Here is a 19,140-nt window from a genome sequence, read left to right as displayed (position 1 = left end):
TAATTTCTTAGCATTGCTTTGGCCATGTTGTTTTTGAAGTGTAATTACAAAATATTTTCTTATTCCTTCTGGTGGATGATCAAAGAAATTGGTCAGACTGTGCAGAAGTTGGTGTTCCCGAGAACATTAATGTAATAGCTAGAGTAGTTCTGTAAATCCCAGTTTAATGAAAGACCATAGAATCGGCATTGCTTGCGAGCTATTGCCTGTGACTGAGTCAGGCCTTATGTAATTTCTACTGATCTATATTATTGTGTGTTGTCACCTTCACAGATCACTCTCCTTGCCTGAGAGCTTCTGCCAAGATGAAACCAATTGAAGAAGGAGTTGAAGATGACGTCTTTGAACCAACATATCCACTTGCACCTATGATCCAAAGGTTGTCATAAGCACTCAAATGACCAAACTACTGAGAATGAGAATGTTACAAATAACCTCAAACAATTCCTGTGTGACCAGTTGATAAACAGAATTTCTTCATCTTGCGTACATAAAAACATTTTTTCTCTGATTGTAGCATGTTCAAAAATGAAATGTCATAACCTGTTAGTACCCATTTGAAAAGCTTGAATTTCACTATTCAATTGTTAAATGAAACGAAGTCCATTTGTTTAGCATTTTTAGCTGAAGTGCCACTTATCAGACAATCTGGTACTCATGGCTGGACTTTAGAATAACAATTTATGAAAATAATTTTGTGCCAGTACCATTTGCAATCCATTTTCCAACGTTTGGAAAATGGGAACTGTTTTGTAATCTATAAAAGAAAACCTTGATCGTCTCACCCAGAAAAGCACAATTTAAACTGCAATTACTTCTGATACACAATGTTTTATAATGCAACATACATGAGATCTAATTGCAGTGAATCCATGCAACAGGATCATTATAAATGCAGATATTATATTTGTTTCATTGATTCACGGAACATTTTCAGAGGGAAAGAATATAATGATGAAAAAGTTATAAGGCTTGGAAAAAAATGCTGGATTCAGCCGTCTTCACAATGGTGAAGTCCATGCCTGCTGTAAGCTGGATTTTTAAAAAATGCAGTTCTCACACACCCCCACAGCTCATATTTTCAGGATTACTTTAATCATACACAGGTGACTCAGTCTACCGCGTTGGGGTAATAATTATACTACCTGTTTCAACAAACAGAAATTCTAAAAACATGACCTGTTGGGGGTATGTGAGGCTGGATTTGGGAAAAACTGGTTTACATCATGGGCAAATGCAGGATTTTTAAAGGGTGGTTTCCAAACAGTTGATTTTAAAAAAGAAAGAAAAGCAACTACATACAGTATATACCTATACATATACACACACACACGTATATGTGTATATACACCATGCTTAGACAAAATTGGCAGAAGTTTAGGAATATATATTTATAACCCACATATAAAATATATATATGCACCTGACCTGTCCAGAGTCGAAGAGGAGATCCCTAGGTCCTGGACATTTTTCTTGACTACAAGCAAGGAGCAACCACACATGCACGGCTGCTCTAAACACAGTCCGGCAGTGGCTAGGTGAGATGGAGACAAAGGTCTCCGTCTTACAAAAAAAAAGTTAATATTAATGATGGTGCAGCACCGTGATGTATCGGCGCTGGGAGGGTTTCTAGGTACTCAGAAACCCCCCCTGCGTGCGCTACTGAACAGCCATTTAGTAGATTTGACTATCAAGTATGTTTTAAAAAATTAAGAATTTTTTACCGTACACTAGATACAAGTAGATCCTGGCACCTACCCAAAAACTGACGCATTGTCTACATCTCAAATCATCTTTGTTTTCTTTCAGTGTGCTTTGTGACGTTTAAAATATTATTGAAGACCACTTTTTTTTTTTTTTTTTTACTATTAAATCGTTTTGCAATAAATCCCTTTTTCCTCAACCGAAAAAAATCTGTCCCCCAAATACCTGGGGATCAGCAGAAACTCACCCCTACTGCTATTGGGCTCACAGCCTTTAGTGGAATGTAAATGATTGCAGATGCAGGTTGCCGATGCACCTGATTGGATAAGCACATTCAGCAACACTTAATTTAGCAGTTAGCATTCTAACATCAGGCTGTAAATCCTGAAGCATCATTGGTTTGCAGCTGTTGATGGGTGAGTTTCTTGTGAACCACATAGTTTGAAAGCTCCTATTCACAGGCAAAACATTTCAAAGATTTATTCATAAAAGCTTATTGTTATATAAATTTGTTGATAGACAACATAAATACATTAAACATCACACTCTTCTTTCCATAGAGTTATCCATCAAATCACATTAGCCGCATTTTATTCACATGGTGATCACATACAGTATCATTATATGCTGCATCACAAGTCTATAAATGGCATGTATATATAGAAGACTAAGCACAAACCATTATATAGCTATTATTATGAGATAATTTAAAGTGACACCACCTTATTAAGGCCATATATATCTCACATGTAATAATGAATGCAGTGCTACCATATGTGTCTTTATTTCTATAAATGTAAGTTGATTATGAGTGAGTTGTCTTATTTATTAGCAAAACAATATTTATTGTTGCCCAATCGGATATCCACTTTTATCAGTCTAATATGGTGAGGCTACTGAAAACGAAGTGTATTTCTTGCAATACGGTAGGTAATCAGGACAAACACTACCATTGGGCAAATCTAGGTGGTTTCCTATGGCGCCAGTGCTTAGAGGGTGCCTAATACATTGAACAAGTGATTTTAATTTGCCAGCTGTCCCCCCACAAGGAGCACTGGCTGCTTACATGTTGGAGAAGGAATAAACTTTATGGAAGAAAAGAAAGAATCTTTGTTGGGACATTCTTCAATTGTTAACTATCGATTAAGAATAGATAGGGATAAAATTTAACTTTTATTATATTAAAATGTGTTAATAGTAGTATCCGTTTATTTGTAGGAAAAGAAAAAAGATAGATATACAAATATACTAGTTATAATCCCCACCAACATGAAGATTGCACTATACGTGATGAACTGGGAACAGTTCTATCAGAGGCGAGGTGCACATCTTATCTGAAAATGTTATACATAGAGTGGGATGATGAAAATAATTACATTCTCATTAAAGGTATAAGTGTATAATTTGACTTTTGTTGGCTTTTGTGAAATATTACTTGTAGTACTATCTCATTACTATATAAAATTGTTGCTTGATCCCAGATTATTGAGTTGTGTGTGTTTTGACATCACTTTAGCATTGATTAGGGGTATATTTCACAGAGGTAAATATATCAGAAACTGAATCGGACTCAATAGATTACACAAAAACATCTAAATAAAACATGAACAACATAACATGACACAATATAGTAACAAAAACATCATGACTCTGCATGTGGAGATACAAATATTCAGTGAGTGATACTGCAACAGCACAATGTATAAGTTGAAGTTTTTATCCACCGAATAAGAAAAATATATGCGTTAGTCTGGATATCTGGTAAATTTTTGTATAGGACCTAGACTAACGCATATATTTTTCTTATTTTGAGGATAAAAACGTCAACCTTTACCTTGAGCTGTTGCAGTATCACTCACTGAATATTTGTATCTCCACATGCACAGAGGGCCTGATTCAGAGCCGGACGCTATTTGCGCTCGCTCGTTCAGAAAAAGGGGCCGGATATTTTAATAGAGCGCTCGCTCTTTGCGGTCTGTTGACGCCTCTATGTCTGAGTGAGCGAACGAAATATGCACTGCTATTTTGTAACGACGCCCCCTGGCCGTTCGCATCATAAGTCATCTCCGCTATTTATTAGATTAATCGAGTACATCGAAAGGCGTCTGAACTGCTCGCAGTGCTTGTGGTTGGATTTTCCTACCGCAATCATGCGAACAGTTCAGGCTAAGAGACAACCAAGCGACGTGGCCGATGACGCTGCTTTGTTAATTATGCACACCCTTAAAACGCCCATTTTGACCGTTTGGCACGCCTGCGTTCGGATCTCAACTCCCCGTTTTGAAGCACCTTCCCCTGTTACCACCCACAAACGCCTCATCCTGTCACTCAAATTAGCAGGCACTCGCTATTTTGCGAACACACGATTTCCGACCGCACTGACTGGTTGGCACATGCGCATTACAACCGATACGCAGGCGCAGATGTGCGAACATCGCTCGGAGCGAACGAGCGGCCGCTTACGAGCAGCTCTGAATCAGGCCCAGAGTCTTTATGTTTTTCTGTTACTATATTGTGTCATGTTATGTTGTCCTTTGTTTTATTTACATGTTTTTGTGTTCTCTGTTGAGTCAGATTCTGTTTTTCAATTTTTTATATATTTTCCTTTGTGATGTATACCCCTAACCAATACTAAAGTGATGTCAAAAACACAATTTAATAATCAAGGATTAAGCAACAATTTTAATTTCAATATTTGTACAGCAATGAGATTGTACTACAAGTAATATTTCACCAATGACAATTGTTTAATTGAATCTGAAGAGCTTTCATATTTCAGAAATGCTCCAAATATGTTTTTCCATTCACCTGAATAGAATTCTTAAGCCCATATTCAATACATGGGCTGAGCATTCATGAAGTTAAGCTGTGCTCATTTATGGGAAGGATGGTACAGCCACATCACGGATATTCCTGCACACCTCTATGGATATCTCCAATGTTGGTGCCCTAAAAACTGTGGGGCACTTTGCGCCCATTGCAGTTAAATTAAATGGCCCCCTTCAATTAAACTTAAATAAAAAATACCCAGTTGCCTGGAACTGTTTGTGAAAACAAATACATTTTAATTTCTGTGAGGGCACCTGGCTTGCCTTTTTTTTTTTTTAAATCTTACAATCTGAAGTTCTGCATCTATATCAGATGAGCACTATTGAAATGTAAGAGCCTTCTCACACACGTTTTGTGTAACTATTGAAATGGATCACGACAATCACTATAGCTAACCAAAAATTAATCACAGGTAAAGTGTTTTGTTTTTGTTTATTTTGTTTTTTAGAAATGACAAGAGCTCATCTATAATAAATAAATAAATCTCTTCTAGTGGGATGAATGAGACTGATTCATATGTAACCCCTTATTCATACTTGCCAACTTTTTTTTTCTTCTCTCTGTAAGAAGCCTGGAGAGTAGATGCAGATGACTAGACCTAGGTTTTGGAGAGGTTCTTCATGTCATTAGGACCCACCCCCATTGTGGCAAATTACTGCGAATAGCGGGTCTGTGGTTAAAATGCACATCATGTCATATTAGCCCCACCCCCTCCCTATGGACCCAAGATTCCCAACGCGGAGCTGCAGATGACCCTAATCACGTCATATTGGCCATGCCCCCTCCCTACTGTCCTGCGATGCCTGGTATTATCTCACCATCCTTCCTAATTTACTAGGAAATGGGCGGGATGCAGGACATTCACCCGCTCTGGGAATTTCCTGAAAAATTTGGTGTCTCCTAGACCTTCCAAAGGAGTAGGTAAGTATGCCCTTATTGGTTCAATTGAGGTTACCGGTGTCAACGACCTGCTGGCCAATCCTCCAGAAACGCCAATCTGAGAATCGCCGCTCGTGACTTTTACAGGTTACCTCAGCCCGTGTGGTTAAATAAACCGGGTAACTGCCACCAGCAAAGGGGAACTATAGTATTAAATACAGGGTAAACCTATGCTCTTATCTGCTATACGATTATGCACACTTAGTAAAAATAGGTAACATGAGCCATATGAGGCCTTGGGTCATAAAAACACAGTTCCAGAACTAGAATTAATGTATCTTCAAAGCTTAGTTACAAAAAGTTACAAGATTATATTAGAATAAAAGGGTTCACACAATTACTTGCAAGTTCCAAGAAATAAAAGAAAATAACAAATTTGGAGAAACAAACCACACCTTTGACTTAAGTGGTCCAGGGATGAGGCAATCCCAATGGAGAACATTGCATCATCTGTACCTTACGATAGTCCCTCTCAGAATGAACACTGAACTACCAGTGTGTCACATTTTTATCCTGCTCTTCCAGCATCCCTCCCTGAGTGATTTTAACCCTTGTCAGCTCAGAGTGTATTGTCTCTCTAGCTGGAGCTCCAGGGTCTCTTGGTCATTTGAGCAGGGGTTATTTTATTACCCATGAGCTCTTTTGTGTAGCTTGGGTTCCTAGGCCTGTGTCAATAAACATACCCATGGACTTAGGTGGGGGAATCCACACCTGGGAAGACTGTGTCTCTGGTATAAGCATTCCTTCTTTGATCTCTTTTGAGGAACAGATGATTTATTTAGCAGAGCCTGGTCAGATGTCTTGTAATTTCCAGGGACATCTTTCTTATGTGCCATATACGATTTGGACATTTATGGCTGGCAGCGAAACAAATTTCCTATAACCTCTCTTTCAACCTATGTTCAAAGGCTTGTCATTCCCCACACATGAAAAAAATTACATATACATATACAAGGGACTGTTACACGTTTAAGCTGACACCATACGGTGCAGTTATGCGGACGCAAAATCTGCTTTTTCGCTACAACCAGCGTGTTAGGTTTAAAATGCTACCTTCTAAGTACCCTTTGGTCAACCACCCGTCTGGGTTAAAATAGGCAAATAAGTGTCCCAGCATGTGGTGGTATGAAAGGAATGGGTACCAGGTAATGAATTAAGCAATGAATAACTCACATATAAGAATACACAGGCTACGAGTTGCAGCAGCATGACTGTTACTTCCTGAACACACACAAGTTAAAAACAAACACTGGTTATGGTAAAACAAGGAATTGCACATTCAACACAAATAAACTAACCAACAAATTCATTATTATCATTAATAAACTCCAATTGGATAAAAGTCCACCACAGATCCAGTCTCTGGTGGGTTCTGAACCTATTGTGAGTAATGTTTCTCTTCAGTGGCAGAAGGCATATCATTCATTAAGGCAAATGGTGTAGGTCCTGGCCTTGGAATCTCTGAGGTGACTTCAGCAGGAGTATAGCGTTTGAACAGTTGACCACATCAGAAATATAATCCTGATTGTTATTAAGAGGGGCCTGCACTACAATCGGTACTAAAGTACTTCAGTGGCCTTGCCTAATTCCTGTTCTGGTATATATGCATTCACACAGCTGATCAATATGGCGTAGCCACTGTACACCAGGAAATACTTTCACCATGTATGACAACAGACTCATTTGTTGCTTAACCTTTACAACAGCCCACTTTTTTGTGCCAACACAGTCTGCCCTGTGCAAAGTTCAGATTTCCGTGCCACATTTTTTTTTTTTGTTTAAACCTAACCTGGATTAGAAGTTTCTAACATTGTTGGGGTTCGATTAGCTGTGATATGCCAAAACACAGTTTACCACATGATGCTGTGACTTCACCTGGGGTCTGATGGGGCAGAAGTCCCCTGCAGCCAGGCTGGTGGCAACTTCTTCCTCTGGTTGGCGTCTCCACGATCCCACAGGGATTGATGCATGCAGCCCACCATTTTGGATCCACTTTCTGAGGCACTGCTTTCCCCTTTCCTTTGAAAGGGCTCGTCATATGACTGGATGGGGCTAATTATGGAACTCTTTGCGTTTGGGCGCTCTATTTAAACACACTGGTTTTGGCACTTGTTGCCAGAACTATGTCTATTCTTCATAGATAGGCATTTCTTCATAGATGGGTGCACTTGAGTCTTCTTGGTGTTCCTGTTGCTCCAGTTTGTTTGAGGTTTTCAGTTCCAGTCTTCTCTGCAGTTCCTCACACCTTACTCTTCCTGTCTGTGCGTCTCCTGTCCCTTTAGCCTCTTGGTATCCTGGTGCTTCCAGATCAGTGTTGGTCTGCTGTGCCTCCTATTCGCTGCCTCACACCTCATTGCCCCAATCAGCCTTGGAGTATGTTCTCTCAATCTCATCTCTTCTTGTTCGCACTCTGTGCCAACTTGGAGGGCCATGACCTGCATTCTCCTGGCAGCACAGTCCATCTTGCCTTGCAATGGTTCTTGGTGTAAACTGGTGCGTTCATTGGTATCCTTGTGCCTCCAGGTTAGAAGTGCTAAACTAGGGAAGATCATCCAAATCATTGTGCAACGTGATAGTTGTAGCTTGTGTGATATTCCAATAATGCAAAGCAAACTGATGAATCCCGCACCGGAATATAGGAATTGATTTTAAACCCAACTATAATACCAATAAATCATAAATAGAATATTGTGTTCTCATATCGCAGCATATATACAGTATATTCTGATCCCAAAATCGCACATTAAAGGAAAGTGATTGTAGATACAGTACAGCAACCAAACTCCTGGTCACCTTCTGCTGTCTTGGGTCATCCCTGAGCGGACCCCAGATGAGAGAAGGACCCTGGCCAATGGAAATGATAGTAGGTGGGAGGACACTGACCCGTGTGTGGTGTTAGGCTGTCCTTGGTGCCAGAGCAGCGCAAGGACAGGATGCGCCACCGGGAGAAGTCGCTACCCACTGAAAGAGAATACCTGTATCCTAGGGGAAGCAGAACACTTCTGCCAGTAAAGCTATCATATATTTCTCCCTGCTGTACCAGGGAGTCAGTAATGAAGTCAGGTTGGATATTCATACTATTCAGAACTCCTGTACAGTTCAACGTAGACAGGCGATTGTCAATGCCGGAATCATTGGTGGTCTGTGGGTTCTTTATCCTTAGCTGCTGGTTCTGAATTTCAAGTCTTCTGACCAATTCCTGCAGCTTGTGCACTTCTTTCAGGTCAGGACTACACTCCGGCCCAGTATCTGTGTCCATACTGCTGTCATTAGACACTATTGTACAATCATGCTGAATGCCAGGAGAACTTCCAGGGACCGCCACTGTCAAATGGTCACTCGGTGTGTCTTGTCCATGCCGATTCGGCTGCCTCCTCCTGCATGATCGTACCATAGTGGCTAATGACAGCAGTACGGACACAGATACTGAGCCGGATTGTAGTCCTCAAATACGGAGATATATGACCTAGTGATTTACTAAAGACACTTATATATCAACAGGGGAGTATATACTCCTAAGGTGAAAGCTTTCATAGCACTCATTGGGGGGCAATTTATCACTTAATAAACTTTTTCTGTCATTAATATCCCATATTGAGTGTCAATTAATATTTTCGCCATTTTTATCACCAAATACTTGATTATAGATCACCGAGTTATATAAATGATACATTTTATAATAGGGTAGACTCATAATTGTGAATCATTTCAGAGTCTATAACATATCCCTCTTTTTTTAGAATAATATAGCAATTATAACATCCCTCTTTTTTTTTTTAGAATACTATAGCAATAAAGGTTATGTTTTAAATAATCTATCATTACATATCATATATATTTCAAGAGTGCCCCAGAAAGGGAATGTCTTGTCTAGCTCTAGTCTAGAAGCTTTTTTCATATTCCAATAAGCAAGTAGGAATGAAGTAAGCTTCTGTTACTATGTACCATGGTCATTGGACATAGAACTGCTTGCTTATGTAAGGGTTTCTACAAACTATTCAGCCAAGTCATTCTTGGATATGTGATATGGGCATATGTAATGTTACGAACGCATTCCTCTTCAAAAATATCTGAAACTCTCAGTTATGAACTGATGTTCATTATCGCACCCCTTTCCTAGCAAACAGGTTCCCTAACACCTACTACAGCATGGGAAGCAGTTGTGGATGTCAAGGTAAATTATTCAGGCTATTTCAATATTTCGAATAGGTGTCCACAAACATAAAAAAAATAGACCACATAAGTCACTGTAACTTGTAATGGGTTGGCTAGCCATTCATACAGATGAAGAGGTACCTGTGTAGGCATGATTTTGCTTGCAACAAGAACAATATAGAGCAAAGTGCTCCACCTGTTGGTCATGGCCTGGCCGCCAAACAACTTTTAGCCAAAAATGTAATTTGGACAATGCAAAGGTGTCATATATGTAGATCTTCTCGTACTCTCACTGCTGCTCAGCAAAAAATATTTTTATTCCCCATATGAGAAAAGTCTGCATGAATACTTAATTCATGTATCTGGTGGTTGTATAGGGACAGGTGTCTCCTAAGTGGGCCTGACCCCCATATCTGAGTAGCTGTAAACACTTGATCCAGTGTTGGGCCCCTTGTAATTACTCATATCAGTTGAGCTGTAATGGGAAGCTTTCAACTTGCACCAGTGTTAAGACATCCAATGTCTTTTCATCTCTAAAAGTAGTTGGGTAGCAGTCTTCCATGGCATGTGTCATTACAGACCCCTATTCCATAGGCTGGGGCATCGGAAGTCAATATGATGGGTAAGAGATGTAACCAGTTCTTTTGCCTTATAAACAGTTAGGTCACAGTCCTGAAAGAGACAGGAAGAGACATTCCTCAAGGATGCTCACGTCTGATCCAGATTTCAGATTCAACTTTTGTGGAATGGCTAGATGTAAGATTCCACCAAAGATATCTGGAAGGAAGGACAGAGTACTTACTCTCCTTCTGTGTCGACCGCAACCCCCTACCAGACGAATGCTACACACAGGAATTTATTACAGGATTAAGTGGAAAATCTCTTGGCCGCAGATCTCTCATTTCACCTATCGGTACTTGCGCACCAGGTGGAAAACCGTGACCTTATACCAGGGTGTAAGACCCACTCTAGCCAAGAAGAAAAGAAAGCCAGAGAAGGACAATATAAACACAAATATTTGTACCGGGGTGACTCTTAGCACCTTGACCCGCTTGATATCTCACAGATCCTTGTCAGAAGACAACAAATACCAGGGTAGGACATACCAAGTAAAGTCCTACCCTAAAATAAGGTGTGCACACAACTGCTAAGCTAACTAATCACATGGGGCCCTCAACTCACAGGCCTCATGTAATATATCAACAAAGAAACAGCACTTATATGTGTGGTGTATTACCTTACCTAACACTTAACTTTACACATCTACAGTCACAGAAACAACCAGTACAAGAATAACTTCAGTAAGGAATTAAGCACCTGTCACTTTAAGCCTCCTTTTCTGCCTACTCTCCTTCACAGCTGACCAGCTCATTAGGTTGGATTTTTGCAGGAGATGGGAGTTTGTTTGGCATGGGGACACACGGCCATTACACTGATGGATAGGAGTAGTGCCTGGGTTACTTGTGGCCATGGGTCTAGCGCCTGAACTCTAAAGTGCCTGCACTAATGGTGCCCTGGCCCTAATGGTTGGTGATCTAGTGGGACTAAAGGTAAGTATTGGTGGCCAAAGACCTCCTTCACTGTTCTCAGGGAGATGCCACATTAGGTAGCTTTGTACAGCTCTTTTGCTTCCCTCCACCACAGTTCACTTGTCCTCAGCTTCCTCTTGTCTGCCACCTACCGCCATCCTCAAGGCTCTGTTGCGGTCCTGTCGTCTTCTCCCATTGAGCATTACATATTCCAACATCTTCTTGCACCACTTGATTTCTTTTTTCTTCGCAACCCTCTTCTGTTGATCTCCGCCGTCGAACTGCAGGCTCTGCTCTTGCGACATCTTATATGAGTGCCACAACAAGCAGGGGTAAGCCAAATGATGAGTGGAGGCCATGCTGACAAAGGGGAGTGCCAGATGGATGGGGGTGGGCCCACCTGTCTTAAGTGCCCAGGGCCCCCCTGAAGGCGGATTAGTTTGGATTTATTTTATTGGCTATCCAAAACACGTGATAGCCGATAGCCAATAAAATGCCGTTTTGAGAACTGAGTAAATCCGAACCCGCTCATCCCTACTTAATATGGGTTGCTGTGCACATATTATGAGCGGGTTCGGATTTACTCGGTTCTCAAAACGGCATTTTATTGGCTATCGGCTATCACGTGTTTTGGATAGCCAATAATATAAATCCAAACTAATCCGAACTTGTGGTAAAGTGGCGATAAGAACCGAATAAATCCGAACCCACTCATTCATAGTAGGGATGAGCGGGTTCGGATTTACTCGGTTGTACTCGGTTCTTATCGCCACTTTACCGCAAGTTTGGATTTATTTTATTGGCTATCCAAAACACGATAGCCAATAAAATGCTGTTTTGAGATCCGAGTAAATCCGAACCCCCTCGTCCCTAATCCCTAGCACAAAACATTGGATTCCAAGGCTTGCTTCATTGTGAACCTCATAGTTGATAAACTAGACACTGAACTCATTCCAAGCCATTTCTGCTTTACACTAAAGTCCTGGAGCATACAAAACATAATACCATTACAAGGTTCATGATTGATGGACTGCAGGTAATGTGACTAACAGGCATGCTCGAATAGAAAGTACAGATTTTCTATTCTGATGCCATGACATATATGGTGATGTCAGTAGTAGAAATGTTTCCGCCAGAGTCTGCTCGGCACAGTCAACAACCTGGAAGTGGCAACTTTAGGACTTCCTCTACATTAACACGAGTATCATGGAAAACATGCCTCAAACTAAGATCTGTACATGAGGGAGTTGGTGAAAGATGTATGTGGTACTATAGAACCCTGGATATCTAAAATCTTCCAGTGTCAAAATACTCAATGGAGAAGATGTAGCTCCCCAGAGAGACATTTCTTGTGAGAAAATTCCTTTGTTGAAGTCTTGTGAGGCGGAAAGGTCGTTTCCTGTGTACAAGAACATTCTTTCCGACAGGTGGCAACAGAAAATACAGAATGCACCTAATTGTCAGAGATACAGAATATACTGCAGTACCTCCTCTTTAAATCCTGTGGATACTTATTTTTTTATGGAGAGCCCCTGAATATGGCTGTTTTCAGGAGATTTCCCAGAAAATGACTTTGGTAAATATGTCCCTAAGGGCAGAATTGAGGACATGAGTGTATACTGCCTTGTGTGAGAATTGCAAATGTGTACCCTTCTCAAAAAAAAGTCCCTTTACACATTAACTTACATTAGGATACATCAAACAGTATGATTGTGACCTCTGTGACAGCCTGACACCAATGGACTCATCGTATCAGAAATTAGAATGAGAAGATCTCTTAACAAATAATGAACAGTACAGATAAACAGTGGGGACACTTTTATATGTGGCAACTACTACTACAAGGCCTGATGTTTCAGTAGCTATGTCTCATTTTGTAGGCGTGTCAGTAAACCTTGCCAAAGAGATTGGAATGCAATTAAGACAGTGATGTAGCATCTTAAATACATGCAGGACTTGAACCTGATTCTCAGCAGAAGGTAAATTTGCATTGTAAGGATATGTAAATGCAGATATGTAAATTCAGATTGGACACAAGCATATGTCCTTTACCTTAAAACCTTTACCCCACCACCTAAACTGCTAGGCTTTTCTTGCTGGAGTGTGTAGTTCCACAACTTGCTGGGCTGTGTAGTACTGCAATTGATAGTGGACACAAACATATGTCCTTTACCTTAAAATATTTACCCCACCACCTATACTGCAATCTTGGCTTGCTGGAGTGTGCAGTTTCACAACTTGCTGGGCTACTGTAGCTAGTTCAGAAACGAACGGACGTAATAGCTATGAAAATGTTCGCGTAGGCTAGTTTTGGTCTAATAATCACACCCCCTTCCTGCCCATTATGTTAATTTTAGGTAATCCCACTGTGAGTGCAGCCTGAAATCGGGAAAATGTGTACGCTGGTACAATCATTTCCTTGCGATATTTCAGCAGAATGGGATCGAAAGCCGCATATTGGATTATATATGTGTATACGCGCATATCAGGAATGTGATTGGCACTTCCAAACGGGAGCATTGTAGATCGAACCGTCGCATCGAATGTGTGATTGTATTGGTGTGTACCCAGCTTTAGTAAGAGTCCAATAGTCCAGTTAAAATCAAACGTCAGTTGCTTTATCATCAACAGAAGCCAAATACTTTTCAAAGTCCTATGCTGGTCTACAACGTGTCAGCTGCAACAGGATTTTGGAGAGTCAGTAGTTCAACTGAACTGAATGAGGCATTTCAAGGTAGGTTACAGAACTGTCGACAACAAGACATAGGGTAAGTGTCATCTACCTGCCTAGTATTTATAAGGCCTGACTTGTGTTCATGTGACTGGTTCCTAGTAGAGATGAGCGGTTCGGACTCTGTGGAATCTGAACCGTTACGAACAGTGGGGATCCGAGTCCATCCGAGCCAAAGCTCATTTGTTCCCGCCTTACTTGGATCCCACTTCGAGGCCGAACATTATTCTCCCGATGTCGGATTCTCGCCTGTGTCCACTTCAGACTCACAAGTGGCTGTGCTGTCAAGTGACTGTGTATAGGGGGGCACACTGCAAGCTGATGTATGCTGTGCTACTCTGCTGACTAAAGTGGCTGTAGCCTGTGTCCAGACTCACAAGTGGCAGTGCTGTTAAGTGACTGTGTATAGGGAGGCACACTGCACGGCACACTGATGTATGCTACGCTATACTCTGCTGAATAAAGTGGTTGTGTCCAGACTCACAGGTGTCTGTGTTAACAAGGCATGCTGCTGTATGCTGTGTTGTACTCATGCCCATCTGCTCCAGTGTAACAAAAAAGTTAAATAATATATATTTTTTAAATTAATAAAAACTGTTTTTTTGTGCTGTATCCCACTATGTACAAGAACTGTGACTCCTTGGGCCGTAGTCCTCTATCTATACAAGCACCGTGACTCTTTGGGCTGTAGCCCTCTGTATACAAGCATTGTGACTCCTTGCGCCGTAACCCTCTATGTATACAAGTACTGTGACTCTGCTGGCCGTACCCCACTGGGTGGGAAGGCCCAAGGACAATTCCATCTTGCACTACCTTTCATTTCTGCCACTGCTGTGTGGCAATGTTTCATAGATGTGTTTTAAACTGTGGTGTCTGTGCTGCTGCTCTGTCGCTTAATAACCAGCCAGCTCACTGCAGCTAATGGTGAAAACAATATTGTGGGCTGTGAGGTGGTCTAAATTGACTGTAAATTAATGTTATTGGGGTTAATAATACTATAGGAACAAAAAAGCCTAAATTATGCAATTTTAGAATTTTTTGTCAATTTTTGTAAAAATCCAAAACCAGTCATGGCGGTTTGGCAAATCCAAAGCCGTACGACGAATCAGAGTCAAATCCAGCAAAAATGGTCCGACGCACATCTCTAATTCCTAGTGAAGTGATAGGCTACATTCACATGAATATTACATATACAATAGAGATGGCTCTACTGTATTTGGTGACAAATCCATTTTAAGAATTATTTTCCTATTTAAAGGAAATTTTATTTCACTATTATAAATTAGAATGCATTTATTCCTTTGGTCTGTGTACGGAATCGGTATGAAATGCCAGCTGTCAGTTTGCCTCCTGTCAGAAAACCGACAGAGGCATCCCGATGGTTGGTATCCCGACAGGGGTCAGGTAAGTATACTTACCCTTCCCCCGCTAACCCTCCCTTTTTGTAGCCTAACCCTCCCCACCCTCCACCCTAACCTCAACGCCCCCCGTTAGTGCCTAAACCTAACTCTCCCTCCTTCGTGCCTAAAACTAAGCCTCCCCCTTAGTGCCTAACCCTCCGCCCTAGGGGTGCCTAAACTCCCCCAAAACCAAACTCTGCTACGCTCCCTAAACCTAACCGTTCCCCCCCCCCCCCGACTAACGCTAAGGGCGACTCGGTCTTACCTTGTTCGGGCTGGCGTTCAGGCGTTGGGATTAAGGTAGGCGTTGGTATTCGACGCCTATCTTAAATCTTTGTCGGGATTCCCCTGTCGGTATTGAGACCGGTGGAATCACGGTCGTCGGTCTCATAACTACATCCCCTGTGTACAATGTCACTTCGTTTATGTCTGATACAAGTAAGTATACTTATAGCAGACATGTGTGACTGTGGATTTATTGAGATCTCTAGTAATGGCTGCTCTGGCAAATTTCCACCATCTTTGCAGAATAAGAGCTAGTGTCATCTGGGACAGCAGTTAAACATGCTTGATATACTGTTGTATACAAAAGTGCTGGCAAGTGTTCATGTTGGCTGCAAAACCTGTGTATGTGTGTTCCATGACTATTTATAGCAAGTGAAAAAGGCAGATCTCCAAGTCAGTTGACATTGCTGTATTGGTAAAAGTAGTGTAACTCCCATCTGGGGGCTAGAGAGAAATGTAATAGAAAGTGTGTCCTCCAAACCTCTCCACAGGGAGATAGCCTTGATATTGTCAAATTGTGAAAGTAGAAATTCATTGCTCTAATAATACTGTATTGGTAATCTCGGCTTACTGTATCCTCTGGACATGTTTGTAGTGCTATACTAAAGGGAAATCAGAGGTACATAGATTCCTTTTATACAGGAACATTAGGGACACTATACAAGAAATCAGGTGGACTGACACCAGTGTTTCCACTACGAAACTCCAGAATTTCTTTATAGACCTAGGGGTCTATTCATGTACAACATAAAGTGGCTACTAAAAAATATCACATTACATCGATGCGATACATAGTGATGTTTAGTAGCCATTCGTGTACACATACCTGTCCGACGTCTTCATGCGCTATCCAGCCCCTCCACGATCCTGGAAAGCAGTAAGAAGACAGACAAATTGGGAGCCCGATATGTCTGTTTCTCACTGCGCATGTACCGGCGTCCAAGAGCAGCATGTCAGGTCAGACCTTGTGCAATGGATGCTGGGTAACGGGGCGGAGCCAGCGCCGGATTCCGGGCAGACAGCAGGGAAGTATGCAGCTTCCCTGCTCTGTTTGATGCACTGCAGTGGCATCACACCGAGGGGTGACACCAATGTGCCAACTCCCCCTCAGTGACAGGAGCCGGGTGCTGCACTGTAGCATTAAGTGCAGCACTCAGCTCCTGTCACAGTGAGGGAGCCGGCACTGCACACAGGGAAGTCCGCACCTCCGGCACCTCCCCCCACCACCCCTGAGTGATAAAAACACCGAATGGGGATGTGGACATGAGGCCACGCCCCCTACCAACAAGGCCACACCCCTTTTTGTTGGCACATGACCAGTGCGGGGAGGGACACCACTGGTGCGCTGTACAGATTACGCTATCCTGAGATGGTGAATCTGTACGCACCAGAGGAATGGAAAGCTCAGCACTACGTTCCTTTATGAATTGCACTCAGGTGATGTGATTCATACAAGAAGCGGGGTGCTGCTGAAAAAGGAATAACTTCCACGGTAACCCCTTTTATGAATTGCGAAAAGCAGTGAAAAGTCCTGTTTTCAGCTAAATAGACCTTCTGTTTTCTCTAGAGATGGTTTTGGTTTTGGATCTGAATCTCCCTTGGCTTTGGATCTGGATTGGTTTTGCCAAAACCTCATCTCTGTGTTTTGTTTTTCGGTTTTGGTTCTGGATTTTTTCTTTAAAAAAAGAATCATAAAAACCACTAAAATCACATAAAATTGTCCTTTTTTTGTTCCTACAGTATTATTAACCTCAATAACATTTATTTCCACTTGTTTCCAGTAAATTTTGACCACCTCACAGCTCACTATATTGTTTTGATCCAGTTTAGGCTCAACATTTGCACCAAGCTAGCTGGCTGACTAAGCTAAGTGGCAGCAGTGGGCGGCACAAACACATGGCGGTTCAACTTCAAACATGGTACATCTGGAAACATTTATTATTCAAGAGAGGCCTGGGGGAGTTGGAGTATGTATGTAGTTGAAGGCAGGGCAGGGACAGGAAGGGTTGATTGGTAGTAAATTTAATTTAATTTTTTGATTCCAAAGAAAATTTATGAGGGAGAAGGGGAGGGGAGGAGGCATTTACAAAAAAATTTTATACACTCACATCAATCCTTGCCACAGAATAATCCTTGAGCATGACTGCTGCTGCTGGGAGTGGATTTTCTCATCCCAGAAGGGGACCAGGAAGACTTCTAGTAGTGTTTTCCACATGAAAAAGCATTTCCCAACCTGTACAAGGACATTAAAAAAAAGCTAGTGGCCTCAAGCGTAAGATCTATGATTTAAGGCAGGGGTAGCCAACCCTGAGAGCTACGAACAGTGCATGTTTTCCAGGTCTCCTCACAGAATAATAACTGTAATAATTAACTCCACCTGTGGATCTTTCCAAATGTATTGGTGAGTAATGAATACACCTGTGCACCAGCTAGGTGGTCAGGAAAACATGAACAGTTAGTAGCTCTCGAAGACCGAGGTTGGCTACCCCTGATTTAGGCCTTACGTTGTATCTTTCTTGAGAATCCTGTGCCTGCTTCTGTGGCTAGGAGTTGATTTTCAAACCAGAAGGGGACCAGAAAGAGTGCTTCCAAAAACAATTGACTTAAATAATCCTTTGGATTAGCGGAAGTAAAGGCATTTCCCAACCTGTACAGGGACATTTAAAAAAAAAACAGAGTAATGCTGCATACACACGGGATGATTTTCCTGAACGATATGAACAATAATGATATTGTTGAACGATATATTGTTCATATCGTTCAATTTTAGACAGTGAACGATCGACCAATGACCAACGATGCGCGTTCCCGCATGGACCATAAGGATATCGTTCATCGTCCATGCATGCAGGACAATTTTGATGAGATGTGGCAGGATGACTCACTGAAAGATATCGTTGAAAGATATTTTTCAAGTCGTTGGTGGTACAGATCGTATCGTATGTATGCACATTTAGTTAGTGGCTTTCAAACTGCCATTGTTCCCACTGTCCACTTAAGCAGATCAGATATGTGAACAAGCGGAACAGAGCATTAAATTAAACATTTCAGATTTAAGGTTTAAGTCTTACGTTGTATCTTTCTTGGGAATTCTTGAGCGCCATGCCTGCTTGCTGGGAGTGGATTTTCATCCCAGAAGGGATGAAGACATTCTTTTTTCTTCCCAACGGACACAGACCTGAAGATAAAGAGATACATGTAAATATGTACTGGCAGGAAAAAGAGGCAATTTGGGGATATATTTAAGTTTCTAAAAATGAAAAGTGTTCATGTGGCCAATTGCTATGGGCAACATGAATATTAACTGTCTTTGCTTTACCTGAGCTGCCCACCAGTGTGTACTCGCTTAGAAAGAGTTTTCAGCACAGCCGGGAACCTTGTCAGTGATCAGCCTGAGACTACTTCCCCAAAATGTGGAAAAGATGATGTCCATCAAAATGAACTACAAATTCTACGAGAAATACCTTTACCGCCAATTACGTGCAAAAATTACAGAGGCACCTGTAATGGTGGATTCCTGCAGGGACAATTTAATATTGTGTGAATATACCAGATTATACATCACCCC

At 41.5% G+C, this 19,140-nt stretch overlaps 1 protein-coding gene across 2 annotated transcripts in view; it reads left to right on the top strand.

Moving 5' to 3' along the window:
• The window catches only part of POPDC1 (popeye domain cAMP effector 1), a 160,071-nt gene extending 157,556 nt beyond the window's left edge, over positions 1-2,515 (top strand). The window contains exon 9 of one of the 2 annotated variants that reach the window (XM_088460436.1): positions 274-2,515. In XM_088460436.1, coding sequence (XP_088316562.1) covers positions 274-389 — 116 coding nt within the window. In that variant the 3' untranslated portion in view covers positions 390-2,515. The remainder of the gene's footprint in view (positions 1-273) is intronic. The other variant, XM_088460438.1, reaches the window with a different exon arrangement.
• Positions 2,516-19,140: the final 16,625 nt, after the last annotated feature.

Source organism: Taudactylus pleione, unplaced genomic scaffold, assembly GCF_031769625.1.
Source record: "Taudactylus pleione unplaced genomic scaffold, aTauple2 ptg000046l, whole genome shotgun sequence".
In the NCBI taxonomy this organism is placed as follows: domain Eukaryota; kingdom Metazoa; phylum Chordata; class Amphibia; order Anura; family Myobatrachidae; genus Taudactylus; species Taudactylus pleione.
The sequence above is the reverse complement of the archived record's forward strand: the minus strand, read 5'-3'. Positions and strand labels throughout refer to the sequence as shown.